Here is a 16,542-nt window from a genome sequence, read left to right as displayed (position 1 = left end):
CGCTTCTCCGTGATAAACTCCAAATCGAGAGAGAAAGAGAGAGAGAGGGAGAGAGAGATAAAGAGAGAATCCTAGAAAATTCAAGGAACGTAACAGTGACGAGGCAAAATCTCAATGTCGACATGTATAAAACGAGATACGACTAAGCATGCACCGCTTTTACGATGCTCGCCCTACTTTTCTTCTCTTCTCTTCTCTCTATCTCTCCCTCTCTTTCTTTCTTTCTCTCTCTCTCTCTTTCTCTCTCTTTCTCTCTCTCTCTCTCTCTCTCTCTCTCTCTCTCTCTCTCTCTTTTTCTCTTTCTCTCTCGTCTTGGTAATTCTTGCGAAGGGTCATGCAGAATACGCGTTCTTCAAAACTCAGGGTAAATACTTTCTCGTGGAATTTGTCCTTGAACTTAATTGCGCTAAGGCTATCTTCCTCATCGGATTCAAGATTCTTTACGAGAGAACATGTTATCGCGATCGTTCTCGTTTCCTTTGTTCTCATTGTTTCGATTTTTCTTACGACCACAGTTTCTAAAACTTGCGTGTCATCATACGTATTTAATAGAAATACTACTTAACGTACACACACACACACACATATATATATATATATATCTACCGTCGAAACGTTCGAAGCTTAGAAGCAAAGCTTTTTCAGCTTTCGACGTAACACATCGATTTCTTCTGACGTCAATACGAAACGTCTCGTTTATCCGGTATACCCGTGGAGTCTAGAGGAGAAGCTCATCTTTGGCTCGAGGAAGCATTATCGCGGTATCGTTATACAAACTTGCCAATCGGTTCGTCGTTAATAACTCTTTATCGCAAAAGACGGCGAACGACGCGTAGTTACTTCTCTGTAAGCTCGCTTTGGTAAGCTGCCAAGCATGAAACGACGCAAACCGGTGATAGGAAGGGTACAATTATTTTGGATATAAAAGGAACAAAGTTCGAACAATGTTTTTTTCTTTTACTTTATTTTTTTTTTTTTTCTTTCGTAGGTGTACATTGTCATTTCCCGTGAGTAAACAGCACGTAGAATTAATTGTTTTTCCATTATTATCCCGAATGCAATTATTGTTTGAAAATATAATATGTATGCGTACGCATACATATACGTAAATACTCTCTATCTATATGTACATCGTAGTAATTATTTTACCGTAGAACGGCACACCGAGTGGACGTCTTCGTTCGAACTGTAGTAATTAAGAAAGCTTTTCAATCATGAACTGTTACGATATCAGCTGAATCAACTTTTTTAGATTAATAATAATTAATAACACGCGGCACATGCGATGAAATAATATACATTTATTTACAATTTTCTCTAAAATTTACGTTGTTAATAAGATTGTCGAGGAATTAGGTCAACCGTGTGATCTTACGACATAATCGGCACGTATCAAAGATCGAAGATAATAATCGAACCTACCAACTAGAGTAAATATTCTTTTTGATCCTTTATTTTGCAAAGTATTCAAACCTTTTCGAAATTATTCTTATCGATTCTTACGTTAGAATACCAACCGTTTGAAATTTAGGAATGGTCGGTACGGCTTTACGTAAATCGTCGACGGTGCACGCATAAGAGATACCGGCTTTGATATCGTTAGGTCTCCACAGAAGCCATTTGATCTTGGAACTGATATCCGAGCATATGTAGATATCTTCAGTGATCGACTTGATAAAGGGATCATTCAAACCGACAAACGCGGTACCTTTCTTGCTTCGTGGATCATAGATTATTTTCCAATAGAACTTGGGGACGGGAACGGCTTTATTCGTGCCATTGACGTAGAGATATATATCTTGGTATTTGCCACGAGCATTGGGCAAAGTCATTTGACCGTGTACACCTGTGTAAACATCTAGGTCCAAAGAACGATAGGTAGAAAAGTTCCTGATGCTGTTCTCAAGTCTTTCCCAGTTGCCAGCATTGAAAGACATCCACTGAGGAGCCGCGTTTATGTACCAAAACGTAAGCGACTGTAAAGCACCATAAACGAAGTCGACCATTGCCGTCAAATGTCCACGAGACAGGAACTGACGTGACTTCGCTAGATGAGACTTGGCTAATTCGCTCGAATTCAAAAGTTTTTGGAATGTGCTCAACTGCGTATTGAAGTTGTATTGCCTGTTAATATCTATCTTTCCAAAATAATCTCCAACCATCCATTTCGACGGCCTAGAAAATTAGATTATCGACGATTATCAATAGGATTACGAAGGGAAACGTGACAGCCGGTTAAATCGAATTTTATACTTTTCCAAGTTCCTTCCTTGCCGAGCATATTCGTTTTACAGTACAAGTAAATACGTTATTCAAAGGCAAAATTTACAAACTGAATCTTCCTCTCGTTGTTTATCGTTCTCGTTTCGACCGTTTGCAAATAGATTCGTGTGTTATTATCCGCCGTTCACCCGTATATATTCGTTTGTATTTGCAAATAAGATCATTATTAGCCCCTTACCTGGGATAACTTCTCTGATATCCTCCAATCAATTTTGTCATTCTAAATTTCGTGTAGTATGTATTGTAGGTTTTTTCGTTGTGACATAGTTCTATTACGCGCAGAAAATTGGTGCTCAGATTGAAACCAATTTCGACGTGAGTATTCCTGTTATAGCACGGCGATTTCATATGCCTTGCGGTGTGCTCCGGCAAATGATAACACGTCAACGACGAAAAATTTCGATTTTCACCGTTAACGTGAAATATTTTATTCCTTACGCAGGTAGCTTTCACTTCTTGGGCGTAGTTCGTGTTTCTTAGAAAATTCTGTTCTCCCGGGCATGCCAAATAAATCGACTGACCCGTTTGCACCTTTAATGTACCGTTAATGTTGGGATAAAGTATCGCCGATGCAGTACCATTTCGAGTTAGAATCAATGGCTGTGGTTCTTTTAGATCGCCATACTTATATTTCATGGATAGAACGCAATTATTGCGTGCAAATTCTGTATCAGTCGTCTTGTCTAAAAATAGAAAACAAAAAATAGAAAAAAATTTTCAACTCGAAAAGTGATATTATTATTAAACATATTATCGAACATTATTCTTACCATTTTCGATATCATTTTCGATCGATCTGGCATCGACTAATAAAATATGAATGAAGAGAGACACGATCCACAGCATGGTACTGTTGAAATTCTCTTTTACCTCATATGGCGTTTGAGGATCATTTAGTTCTCTTTTATATTATTCACTAATGTTTAATGATAATTATTTTTTCTTATCAGTTTGTACAAGTGTATTAATGATGATAGATGATAATTTATTTTTATGACGTACTCTCAGATCAAATATATTAAGAAATTAAAGATTAATAAGACATAAAAAAAGTATGTTTGCAATATGTGTTCTTTCTTTTTCGTACAGTACAATCGATTTTAGTTTCTTATTTATAATAGATCAATGAACTATAAATGGAAGTATCTCTAGTAAGAAAATTCTAATACGCTCGTTCGTAATTGCATGTAAATTTGAACGGTAAATAAAACGAAATATGTTTTCATGATACGTGATAGAAATTGTATCAATACTTAATCGATTTTTAATTGGGATAGACCGTGAAAATCAAAACGATTATATAGGAAAAGTTGATATTGTTTTTCTAAAGACATAAGAGGGTCATCGATCGAGTGTAATAGTCCATGTATATAGGGTGTACTACGGAACTGGGCCGAGCTATAGCTTTGAAAGAATTAGAAATCAAGAAAAATGTCGTATGACAAAATTAAGTAGTATTAGGCACTACATAATTCTATGAAACTTTCATGTATTTTGTGCATCGGTCCAGTTGTCTTTCATTCGTTCCATTCTATCAATGTTTTATTTGTAAATATGAATCATCTTCTGATATCGATAAGATATTCTATTATTTCTAACACTACTTACTCTACAAAAGATGTTCAAATGGTTCTCCATCGCACTCTCAACATTTCTCCATTCTTTTCTGTACATTTTTTATGACATCCTGTAATTATCTTTCTTGTAATGTGTGATCTTTCTAACGCTACGTATTTTTGAATTTCTTGGGCATTATTTATTAGATGCGAATACATATTATCCTTTAAAAATTCCCTTAAAAAAAAGTCAAGGGGTGTCAAATCTGGTGACCGTGGAAGCCAAGCAATTAGACCTTGTGTACCGATTCATCTTTTTGGATATTTCTCATTTGAATATCTGCCAGTTTGAGAGTTATGTGCTGGAGCCTTGTCTTGTTGAAAATACATTATTTGTCGCATGGATAAGGGAATTTCGGTGTCATGCAAGAGATTTGGTAATTTGAATTTTAAAAACTTTCTATGTCTTTGTCCATAGAAATTCCTTTTACAAAAATATGGTCCAATAATATACTTATTAAATACCCCATAGGCATTGATAGTGTATCGTATTTGATTATTCGTATTTTTTTTTTTATGAGAATTTTTATCAGACCGTGTGTGTTCCTTGTGACGATTAAATATACTCTTGTTGGTGAAACTTCATCTGTCTACAAAATTTGTAAATTAAATTTTGCATTCTCTTGCATACGTCTTAAAAAATACTGTTTGACATAGTACTATTTACTATTGACCTTTTTTTATTTATTTTTTACTATCTACTGTTGAACAATTGACACGTTGAATTTCATCTCCAGGTCACAATGTTTGTCCAATGGACAATCGAAATGGACGAAGTTTTTGATCCTTTAAAATACGATGAACAGAAAATTTTGAAATATCGCTTACCCTTAAAATCTCTTGTACTGATGCATGAGGATTACGCTGCACATACTCTAGCACTGTTTCAATACATTTTTCATTTAGTTATGGCATTTCCTTCTTCGGTTTTTGAAACGAACCATATTCGTGTAAATTACTTTCGGTACTCAAACGTCTCTGTGTGTATATGTGTGTACGGATAGAAAGATAGAAAGATAGATAGATATATAGATAGATAGAGAGATAGAGAGATATGCTTGTACATAGGTGTGTATATATATATATATATATATAAAACATAGGAAGGAAGAAAACGGGAAGATGGGTCGATGGTGGAAAGGTAATCGGTAACGAAATTATCGAAATGAAATTTCCTTATGCTTTTTCGTGATAAACTCGAAATAGAGAGAAAGAGAGAGAGAGAAAGAGAGAGAGAGAGAGAGAGAGAGAGAGAGAGAGAGAGAGAGAGAGAGAGAGAGAGAATTCTGGAAAATTCAACGAACATAATAGTGACGAGACAAAATCTCAAGACGCGACACGCGCGATAATACGATATACATTGATTCACTGTTTTCTCTAAAATTTACATTATTAATAAGAATATCAAGGAATTAGGTCAACCGTGTTAACTTAAGACGTAATCGTCACGTGTCAAAGATCAAAGGTAATAATCGAACGTTCCAACTAGAGTAAATATTCTTTTTGACGTTTTATTTTGCGAACTATTCAAATCAGTTTGAAATTATTCTTATCGATTCTTACGTTAGAATACCAACCGTTTGAAATTTAGGAATGGTCGGTATAGCTTCACGTAGATCGTCGATGGTACACGCATAAGAGATACCGGCTTTGATATCGTTAGGTCTCCACGTCAGCCATTCGATCGTGGAACTGATATCCGAGCATATGTAGATATCTTCAGTGATCGACTTGATAAAGGGATCATTCAAACCGACAAACGCCGTACCGTTCTTGCTTTGTGGATCATAGATTATTTTCCAATAGAACTTGGGGACGGGAACGGCTCTACTCGTGCCATTGGCATAGAGATATATATCTTGCTGTTTGCCACGAGCATTGGGCAAGGTCATTTGACCGTGTACACCCGTGTAAACATCTAGATCCAAAGAACGATCGGTAGCAAAGTTCCTGACGCTGTTCTCAAGCCTTTCCCAGTTGCCAGCATTGAAAGACATCCACTGAGGAGCCGCGTTTATGTACCAAAACGTAAGCGATTGTAAAGCACCATAAACGAAGTCGACCTTTGCCGTCATATGTCCACGAGATAGGAACTGACGTGACTTCGTTAGATGAGATTTGGCCAATTCGCTCGAATTCAAAAGTTTTTGGAGTGTGATAAGCTGCGTGTTGAAGTTGTATTGCCCGTTAATATCTATCTTTCCAAAATAATCACCAACCATCCATTTCGACGGCCTGGAAAATTAAATTATCGACGATTATCAATAGGATTACGAAGGGAAACGTGACAGCCGGTTAAATCGAATTTCATACTTTTCCAAGTTCCTTTCTAGTCGAGTATATTCGTCGTTCTACGTACAAGTAAATGCGTTATTCAGAGGCAAAATTTACAAACTAAACCTTCCTCTCGTTGTTTATCGTTCTCGTTTCGACCGTTTGCAAATAGATTCGTGTGTTATTCTCCGCTGTTCATTCGTATATATTCGTTTGTATTTGCAAATAAGATCATTATTAGTCGCTTACCTGGGATAACTTCTCTGATATCCTCCAATCAATTTTGTCATTCTAAATTTCGTGTAGTATGTATTGTAGGTTTTTTCATTGCGACATAGTTCTATTACGCGCAGAAAATTGGTGCTCAGATTGAAACCAATTTCGACGTGAGTATTCCTGTCATAGCATGACGATTTCGTACGTCTTGCGGTGTGCTCCGGCAAGTGATAACACGTCAACGACGAAAAATTTCGATTTTCACCGTTAACGTGAAATATTTTATTCCTCACGCAGGTAGCTTCCACTTCCTGGGCGTAGTCCATGTCTCTTAGAGAATTCTGTTCTCCCGGGCATGCCAAATAAATCGACTGACCCGCTCGCACGTATAATATACCTTTAACGTTGGGATAAAGTATCGCCGATGTAGTACCATTTCGAGTTAGAATCAATGGCTGTGGTTCTTTAAGATCGCCATACTTATATTTCATGGATAGAACGCAATTCTTGCGTGCAAATTCTGTATCAGTCGTGTTGTCTAAAAATGGAAATCAAAACATTGAGAAAGATTTTCAACTGGAAAAATGATATTATTATTAAATATATTATCGAACATTATTCTTACCATTTTCGATATCATTTTCGGTCGGTCTGGCAACGACTAATAAAGTATGAACGAAGAGAGAAACGATCCACAGCATGGTACTGTTTAGATGTTCTTTCACCTCATGTGGCGGTTCAGGATCGGTTAGTTCTCTTTTATAGTATTCAGTAATGTTACTTATGTTAATGTTAATAGTAATTATTTTTTCTTATCAGTTTGTACAGGTGAAGTAACAGTGATAGATAGTAAATCATTTTTATATCGGATTCTTTTAAATACATAAAAACTAGAGAAACTATTTTTACGACGTGTGATTTTTTTCGTACAGTACAATCTATTTTATTTTCTTATTTATAACAAATCATTGAATTATAGATAGAAGTACGTCTATCTAAGAGAATAATCGTAATCGCATATAAACTTGAACGAAATATATTTAAGTGATACACCGCAGAGATTGTATCAATTTCTAATCGATTTTTAATCTGGATAGAATTTGAAAATCGAAACGATTATATAGGAAAAATTGATATTGTTTTTCTAACGACATAAGAGGGTCGAGTGTAATAGTAAATGTATATATTTGGATAATCGGAGGAAATCCGAGAGATCGGATTTTCGGGCGTGCCAAGAGGAACATGCCTCGCGGATATATATACAAATGCAAAGCGTGATATTGAATAGGCGTCAAGGACGAAATTCATTTCATATTGTTCGTTGAAGTAGTAGGAAAGTAGCATCGAGGTCGACACAAACGTAGAGCTGATCGCAGTGAAGTGGCAAAACTTCGATCCACTTGAACTCAGTAGAGGGAGGAAGAAGATTGACTCCATGTAACCGAGTTACTCCACTCGACACCAACGTAAGAAAAAGATCGCAGCAGACGTGACTGGATACTCCATTGTTCCGCCGATGTGCAGACACGTGGCGAAAACTTTCAACATTGAACGGATCGAAACTTTAAATTTAGACGTTGGGAGAATTTCATTATTGCACAATGCAGCCTCGTAAATTCGACGAGTCAACGACGCATTTACGAGCAACGAAGGATATCTCGACTTTCGTTTCCTGTGTTATCTCGTAGTAATTGTCACGCTAGGCTGATTATAAACAAAACAGGAACGAAAACAAAACGAAAAAAGAAAACAAAAAGAATAAAAAGAAATAGCTTTATATACGAATCGTTGCCGTATATTTTCTCGAAATAAGAAAAGCGTACCTTCTGAACTTACCCATTTTCTATTATCTTCACGTTTTTTAAGCGTTATCCGTATACATTTGTATATTACTCTTTGTCTGGTCGCAATATACATGCAGTACATGCGAGTCGATAAGAGAGAAACGACAAGAACACGAGGTACAAAGAAAAAGGTTGAATAGGTTCGAGAGGAAAGTGGAGGGTACGTTGAGTGCTATTTCACTCGGTTAAACGGATCCCTGAAACCAACGAGCTCGTGTCAGCGATGTTATTTATTTCTAAGTTTCTCCTCTCTTTTCTCTCTCTCTCTCTCTCTCTCTCTCTCTCTCTTTCGTTCTCGCAATCCCATTTACCGAGTTCAATTTCCCATCTCTTCTCTTTCCTGTTCCTGGTCAGGGTGTCTATTATGTCTATGTACGTCCAATAATGCGGAAACAACTGATCTCAACAGACGGAACGTTAATATCCGTCTCGGTCTACGATGCATAGCCATACCGATGCCGAGTGTTGCTTTTCATTCTCTAAGAACTCACGTTCAATTAGAACAACACACATCAAACTTACTTCGTGGAATCTCTTCCTCAGTTTGGCGAACATAAGGCATCTTGCCAACGGTCCGTCGGCATTACGTCTCCCTGATCTTTTTCTTTTTGAAATCAGAAGAAACATATTTCATCTGTATTATTTTAACATGTCTGTACCGCAAATCTCTTTCCAACGTTAACCTCCGATGTATTCGCAATGCATATTGGAATATGTCTAAACACGAATCCCGTCCGAAACTCAAATGTCAAACGTCATAACTTCGCAACGTCTTCCAAACAGATAGAGCGAAAAGCTAGGATAATTTCTCGTTAATGTAGTAACATGGAAATTTCACTTTATCATATATCTCGCATAACGTCATATACATATTTCGAATAATTTTAATCGTCTTAACTGTTTGCTTTGGCGATAAATCTAGTTATATCGAGTTTTCCTTCAACCTTCTGACCCTAATTAAAATGACCTTTGCTATTATCGTACTATTATTATTATTATTTTATCAAGATCAAGAAAATAAAAAGCCGAAGATAATAACGCTTGTTGGCGTGTAAAGAATCAACGATAATTGTTCGCGGCATAGCACGTACTAGGTGTCGATAATTTTCTACGAAAGGAGGGTAACTCCGTCAAGCTGACTGCCCTATTAAGTCTCTTGCTATGTTAAGGGTGTATCACAAGAGAGTGAAAAAGAGAGAGAGATTTTAATACCGAAAATATGAAAGATGACGTACTTCATAATTCTTTTCGTAACGTTAAAAGCTACGAAAGAAAAATCCGCAACGGATTAGCCGCATTATTTCGCTTTCACGCTCCTCGAATATTTATGAGGCCCTCGAACGTGACAATGTGTATTCCAACCTCGCGTGTACAGATTACATCAAGGGTTTGACTCGTGCAAATGTGTATTTGATGTGTGTGTCCAAGCGTGCGTGTGCTCTTTCATCGTCACGCAGGAAAATTCGATTTCTCTTATTTCTCTACAGACATGTTGTATTTTTAAAAACTTTTTTTTTCTCTTTCTCTCTCTCTCTCTCTCTCTCCCTCTCTCTTAACTCTTGACATAGATCTTCGAACGTCGGGATAGCGATTTTTCCTGAATAGAATAATACTTGAGGAATACTTGTTGCTCGGACAGGCCTGTGCATACGCTTCTTCACTGACACGAATCGATGTCATTCGAATATCTTAGCTTCCCCGTTTATCGACAGACGCTCGACGTAAAAACGACGCGATTTTCACGTACCTCGTATTATCAATTTCCTTCGTGGACGGTTCGCGAACGATGCTTTTATCGGGTCCCGACAGTCGAGAAAGCATAGTGCGAGATACTCGATCCCAACTTCCAATCCGAGAAACTCGTTGGTTTATTTTCTACTAAAGAAACGGAGGATTTGAATTGAATTATTACAGAATTATTCTCGAGAAAGTATTTATAGTAACAGTAATAATAATAATAACAACAACAATAACAACAACAACAACAACAATAATAATAATAATGATGTTATCAAAGAAGATGAAGATATTTCCAAGGAAAATGAGAATTCCAATTATCTCAGCGTTCATTCTTTCATATTAATCTGTAGATGTAAAAAAATAATTAAAATTAAGATGAAGTATTTCAACGTTGACACGCTTAAGGTCTACAATACATCGTTGACTACGATGATTGATAACGCCCGAGCCATTAGGAGGTTCGGCACATTCGATGAATGCATTCGCGGTTAGCGTTCGTCGGATTGCCCTGACCGTTATTGGCTTTAATACAGCTCGATCTCTGATTCCAATTCGAATCTGCCGCGGATGTACCGGCTCGTTTATGGTTCAATAATGGCTAGCCATACGTATGTATGTATGTATGAATGTACATATGTATATACCGTACCTACCTACCTACCTACATATACATACATGCATACATACATGCATACATTATATATATATACATATATATATATATATATAACCGGCACGTAATTTCGTCTAGCCTAGCATACTTAATTATTATCGCTTACGTCTTTCTCTTCCATTGTCTCAGGGGACCATTCAGCGTCGTTCGGAAATGCATTCACCGACAGACCGGGCAGACTTTCGCTGTAAAAATCGTCGACGTGGCCAAGTTCACCTCCAGTCCGGGCCTGAGTACAGCTGGTGAGTATCTACAGGATATATCCGTACGCTTCAGCCATTAATTTCCGCCGACTGTTGGAAACATACCGTTCCCTTCTCTTTCTCTTTCTCCATTTCTCCGACCCTTCTGCCTACAGGAGGCTTTCCCTACGTATATATTATATATATGTATGTACGTATGTATGTATATATGTACACACATGCATACATACATATATGCATATATACATTTGCTTCTTTTAAAACTCGTTTTACCTCGTTGTGCGAACATGCATATGCTCTCTTGCAGCTCTTCGACTTGTCTATCCGTCACGAGCATTGTGCGAACGAATGAAATGGATAGTGTAGTATCGTGTTTCCAAATTAACGAGATCATTGCGATCGAATAGATTAGCTCTTTTTCTCTTTAATCGTACAATGCTTCGCTTATGGAAACTTTGTCTATCTACGTACAAATTCGATCGAATTAATTCTCTCATAGATCATTCGATCGTGTTACAGATTTAAAACGTGAGGCCACAATATGTCACATGTTGAAGCATCCACACATCGTCGAGCTACTCGAAACTTACAGTTCCGAGGGTATGCTCTACATGGTGTTCGAATAGTAAGTATATCACTCGAATGAAAGGAAACGTGAGCGGATGTAAAACGTGTCGAGATAATATCGATTTTAACGGCCGTTTCGTGAATAAAATTTTAACGCGGTGAGCTTCGAGTTCCAACTCTTTGATGTGCAAAAGACCGGGAAAATATATCAAAATGCCGTCATCGGTGTTGTTCATGAAGTAAAAGGATAGAGGAAGAGATGCTTCGTTCTATCAGAAGATGCATATCGTTGAACCGGAGTACTATGCAAATTTTTCAAGAATTTCAAAGGAATAAAGTTTACGCGAGAAAGAGAGAGAGAGAGAGAGAGATAAAAAAGAAAAAAAAAGAAAAAGAAAAAAAAAGATAGAATCGCGTAATAATTTCTTTCTCTCGTCCATCCTCGTGCACTTTAAAAAAAGTATTTTCAGAGAAATTCTGGCCTTTCAAATTGCATTCAGAGCAGTCGTATCTTTATATCTCAAAGATGCTTTTACTTTCATTTACCTTTTTCCTCGGGTTTAAACAGCATATAGACGCGGTTCTGTTTCTGTAAAAACGTAAAAATAAATAATATTTGGTCAAAGATTTAACGCGACGGATTCACGTTAAATGTATCTCCTAAGGGGGATTTTTCTGTCTGTAAGAAGGAACGATTGTTTTCTTTTTTTTGCGTTTCATAACACTCGTTTTGACGTTTATTTCTCGCTTGATTTATCCAAAGGCGATGCGAACTTTAACGATGCATTTGCAAACGGTACACGAAGCGAGCCAACGTCGTATAAATTATATATTAATGTTACGGTTCTGTTTCAGTATGGACGGCTCGGATCTATGTTTCGAAGTAGTTCGACGAGCGACCGCTGGTTTCGTCTACAGCGAAGCAGTTGCTAGGTAAGATAATTTATCATATCGATCGTTTTGTTAAAGTATCCAAACATTTAGATACGCGGGTTATTTAATAAACAACGAATAAGTATAACTTTTTGCAACATTACTTCGTTCTAAATGTTAATTTTTCTCTCATAAAAGATATTTTTTATCAGGTTCGTTTTCTCTCTCTCTCTCTCTCCTCTCTCCTTTTTTATTCTCTTTGTATTATTTTCTTTATTATGAAAATTCCTACGCTCGAGCCGTTTTACTTTCATGAACGGGAAATGCGCTGCAATCAAGGCTGCTACAGTTTGGTTAAGCTCTCGAACTCTGTACGATAGGCGTATATCAACGCACCTGTATGTGTACGTATCTCATACTTCTACAAGTGGCGCATATGTATCTATACGTTTACGTTCTATATATGCTGGGATGTCCTCCGGAAGTTATTAAAAATCTACCATCCTTCACTGACATTTAAAATCCTCTTTGGTCTCTCTCTCTCTCTTTTTCTCTTTCTCTCCCTCTTTCTCTCTTTCTCTCTCTTTCTCTCTCTCTCTCTTTTCGTTTCGATTAAAATTCTATCCTTTTATCGTTTGGGTATAATTGATGGTTTAAAGATTTGAATTTCGTTCGTCAGACGTATGTAAGTTTTTTTTTTTTCATTCCAGCAGGCGTTTCATTTCATTCGTCATTTTTATCGCGTAGTCTTTGTACTTCCTATAAAATGTAAATGAGATTTTTTTAGACAAAGATTTACTTTCGTTTCGGTAAATTCTCCTTCGAATTACCCGACATTCAACGTGGTCGTTCACATTGAGAACAAAATCCTACCTGCTGGTAGATTGTAACCTCAAGGGTCCCCATTAAAACTCCTAACTACTATGAGACTAATGTTGAATGAGTACAAACGACAACTGTGTGTCGTATTAGACCGCGAGCTACGGCTCATATTTCATTTGGACTAGGCTGATTACATGTAACTTTGCTTTGAACGAAATGCTTATCGAATCTCTGACAGTTGCGGAATAAGAAACCAACTTGAATTTTTTTTTATCCGTGCTCATCTAAGATAAGCTTATCCAATAGGCTTTATATCTCTAATCTCTATTCTTTTTCCAGTTTAACGTACTCGATCATAATAATTTCAACAAGCTGAATAAATATAACCTAAATTTAACTTCACAGGTTTTATCATATCTTGAATATTCATTGTATAAATAAAATCAGTGAATTCTTTCAGATTTTAAAATAACTAAAAACAAATGGATACTTATCTCTTGAAAAAGTCAAACCTCCGAGGGTTAAAGAACTCATTTAATTGGAAGAGAAAGAAAGAAAGAAAGAAAGAAAGAAAGAAAGAAAGAAAGAAAAAAAGAAAAAGAAGAAGAAGAAACGGATGAATAGAATCTTATTTTGGAGAAAGTTCAATAGCGCGAAATCGTTGACAGAAGAAAGGGCAGGGTCGAAAGCAAGTGGGTTAAAGCTCGTTCTAACTCGGTGCGATGCGTTTCAACGGCTGAAAATACAGAGCTATGCTCCCGTGGCGCACATTCAGAGTAAGAAACTAAAGCAGGCATCTCTCCTTCTTTTATTTTTCAGCCACTACATGAGACAAATCCTGGAGGCATTGCGCTACTGCCACGAGAACGACATAATCCATCGTGATTTGAAACCGCAGTGCGCCTTACTCGCAGGAAAGGAAAATTCTGCGCCGGTGAAGCTGCGCGGTTTTGGTGTCGCTGTGCAACTTCCTGCGTCCTCGCAGGCAAACGGTGTCGGTATGTTCAATCCTTCTTACAATTCGACCGTGTTTGCACACACGTTGTATCTAATGTACTCTTTCCTACCTTCCCTAGGGAGAACATTGCGCGACGTTGGCTCTCTCTCTTTCTCTTTCTCTTTCTCTTTCTCTTTCTCTTTCTCTTTCTCTCTTTCTTCCTCTCCCACTCTTTACTCTACTTCACTCTACACTACTCTACTCTCCTTTCTTTTTCATCCTGTGTCATTCACTTCCATTCTCCCTCGATGTATGTACGTACACGTACATACATACTTATATATACCCACGTCGGCGTATCGACTCTTGCTCGAGTTCCATTCGTTCTCAAGAATGGAGAGGTAGAAAATATTGGCTACGCCTATCGTGCGAGTCCCTTCATTTCTATTTTTTTTTCTTTTTTTCTTTCTCTCTTTCTCTTTTTTTTTTTTTTTTACGAAAACATTAAGGATTTCTTTCTTCCGACGAAAACAAGGTACATATATATTTATATAAGCTTTATTGTCCCCAAGGGATGCGTCCTAACGTTTGCTCGAATATTCTTCATCTTTCGGATTGTTGTTATAGAGATTTTTTGTTTTGCGATTACACGACGATTACCACCGAGAAACAACGATTCGTCGAAGCTGAAAGGATTAGCCATCCTACCTTTTCCCTTTTTATTCACTCTATTAACCTTGCCAACGTCGTGCTAACTAACACTACTCCCGAGGATAATACTATTATATTACTAATAATATTTATCGTATTATTTTTAATATTATAGTCGGATCAGCCGAGCTACTCGAGCATATATCGTAACGTTTAATCTTTTAAAGCGGTTTTATTTAAAAGGCAATATTCAATACCAATTCCGTACGAGGAAAGCATTAACGAAAGTTATCCAGTTCCGCATTGATGTTAATTACTTTTGAACTGTCGTCCACTTACATCGCTTTTGCGATAATTAAACTTCAAGTCATTTCATCTCCGTTCCAACGTAAAGAACGTAAACATTTAACGTCGTGATCAAGACAATTTTCCTTTATACGATTTCAAAGAAAGAATTCAGTCATTTTCTTTTATCGTCTACCTAATCGCTGAAAAATGATAAAATTGTATTACTCCGGTATAGAGAGATTTTGTCGTTTCAGGCAATAGAATCTATTATTTATGGGAGCGACGTTAACGAATATCGTCGAGCAAGTCGACCTCCTTTTTACGGGCACTGCCTTAAGAAAAGTTTTCAAAAATTCAGCAGAAAGAAAATGACGTGAAAGGAATAGTCTTGTATGTGTTTACCGATCGGTAGTTTGAATAAGTTTGTCGACATAGCGTGATTAACGTTATTCAAGGAAAATCATTTTTTGTTTTCCTTTTGCTTCTACTTGAGCGTATGGTCGTCATCGTGGCTAATGAAACTTCCTGTAGTATGCATAGAATGTGATCAAAGGGTGGCAGTATCGTCGCCAGCAAATGACGTTAAATTTCTGCATCGAGTTATCATGTACGTTACATAATTGCAGTGTAATTAACGCGACGGCCTGTCCCGGTCATAATCGGAACAATCGAGCATGAAGAAGCGCGTTCGCGCGATACCGTATATATATACGGTGCTCTCTTTGGAAGATGGTATTCAATGTATGCCTTTGTAGAACCTCTAATGCAATATTTTTGAACATCGATTCGTTCTATTTCCGACAATGTGATCCGAACAAAGATATTGCGCGAACACACGATGTTATGCGCGCGTGTGTTTGCCTCTTTCTCTTCTTCCTTTTTTTTTTCTTTTTTTTCTTTCTTTTTTTTTTCTCTGTCAATGGTCTCTTCTTTTCTTTCTCTCTATCTCTTTCTCTTTCTCTCTGTGGGAATGCCCTGTTCTGCGATAGACCCATTGGCTGGCTTGATCGATGATTGGCAGTCACATTCAAAATCTCTGAGTGTTCGGTGTGCAGAATGCAACGGCTTTTATCGGTTATATTTTTACTTTTTGAAGACACCACGTTTCTGCTTCTTAATATTCAGCATTGAATTGGTATCTCTCTTTTACGATTTTTTCCACCGCTTCGATATCGCGCGCTTTCAACGTCAAGCGAACCGAACCATCCGAAGCAGGCGAGAGAGAAGATTCTCCTAGTTGAACGAAAGTCAAATCCGTTCTACGATAAATATACTGACGAAACGATCGCAGATTAAAATCTCTCCGTTTCGGAATAAAAAGCCAGACGACGTTGAAGCGGTGAGACACGTCGAAATGTATCATAATATCGAATACTTCCTAGGAATTCGTATGGGTTTCGACGTGGAATAACTGATATACATATACATATATATATATATTTATATATCTATATATATATATTTATATATAATATATACACACGTTTGCCGTTGTATATTGCCGTTAAGAGCTGTTGAAAGAGTGCACCTTAATATGTCGGTCAATTCACTTTGA

At 37.2% G+C, this 16,542-nt stretch overlaps 2 protein-coding genes and 1 long non-coding RNA gene across 13 annotated transcripts in view; 1 reads left to right on the top strand and 2 right to left on the bottom strand.

Moving 5' to 3' along the window:
* LOC127062036 (peripheral plasma membrane protein CASK-like) overlaps positions 1–16,542 on the top strand; it is a 46,800-nt gene that overhangs the window by 7,829 nt on the left and 22,429 nt on the right. For 7 of the 9 annotated variants that reach the window (XM_050989621.1, XM_050989616.1, XM_050989619.1 and 4 more), the window contains 4 exons: positions 10,776–10,888; positions 11,369–11,474; positions 12,272–12,349; positions 13,931–14,109. In XM_050989621.1, coding sequence (XP_050845578.1) covers positions 10,776–10,888; positions 11,369–11,474; positions 12,272–12,349; positions 13,931–14,109 — 476 coding nt within the window. Of the gene's footprint in view, positions 1–10,775; positions 10,889–11,348; positions 11,475–12,271; positions 12,350–13,606; positions 13,829–13,930; positions 14,110–16,542 lie in introns of those variants that run through there. The other 2 variants (XM_050989624.1, XM_050989625.1) reach the window with 2 other exon arrangements.
* LOC127062037 (uncharacterized) lies at positions 944–7,105 on the bottom strand. 2 transcript variants are annotated; one of them, XM_050989627.1, is made up of 3 exons: positions 7,015–7,105; positions 2,462–2,966; positions 944–2,175 (listed from the first exon to the last, which is right to left on the bottom strand). In XM_050989627.1, the coding sequence occupies exons 1-3, from the start codon at positions 7,088–7,090 to the stop codon at positions 1,500–1,502; spliced, it is 1,257 nt and encodes a 418-aa protein (XP_050845584.1). In that variant the 5' UTR covers positions 7,091–7,105; the 3' UTR covers positions 944–1,499. The 2 variants fall into 2 exon arrangements, with proteins under 2 accessions (XP_050845584.1, XP_050845583.1); XM_050989626.1 differs by lacking the exon at positions 7,015–7,105 and adding an exon at positions 3,054–3,199.
* LOC127062053 (uncharacterized) lies at positions 7,307–11,384 on the bottom strand. 2 transcript variants are annotated; one of them, XR_007781053.1, is made up of 4 exons: positions 11,123–11,384; positions 10,753–11,014; positions 9,981–10,317; positions 7,307–7,927 (listed from the first exon to the last, which is right to left on the bottom strand). It is a non-coding gene; the product is annotated as an uncharacterized LOC127062053 (long non-coding RNA). The 2 variants fall into 2 exon arrangements; XR_007781052.1 differs by having other exon boundaries at positions 9,981–10,108.

This window comes from Vespula vulgaris, chromosome 2 (assembly GCF_905475345.1).
Source record: "Vespula vulgaris chromosome 2, iyVesVulg1.1, whole genome shotgun sequence".
Classification (NCBI taxonomy): Eukaryota; Metazoa; Arthropoda; class Insecta; order Hymenoptera; family Vespidae; genus Vespula; species Vespula vulgaris.
This window is presented reverse-complemented; position numbering and strand designations above follow the sequence as displayed.

Excerpts from the sequence above, each read along its gene's own strand:
- LOC127062037 (XM_050989627.1), bottom strand. The coding sequence starts at position 7,090 with ATGCTGTGGATCGTTTCTCTCTTCGTTCATACTTTATTAGTCGTTGCC. Across the intron at positions 2,967-7,014 it reads CGAAAATGATATCGAAAATG|ACAAGACGACTGATACAGAA; the intron begins GTAAGAATAATG and ends TTCTATTTTTAG. Across the intron at positions 2,176-2,461 it reads TATCAGAGAAGTTATCCCAG|GCCGTCGAAATGGATGGTTG; the intron begins GTAAGGGGCTAA and ends CTAATTTTCTAG.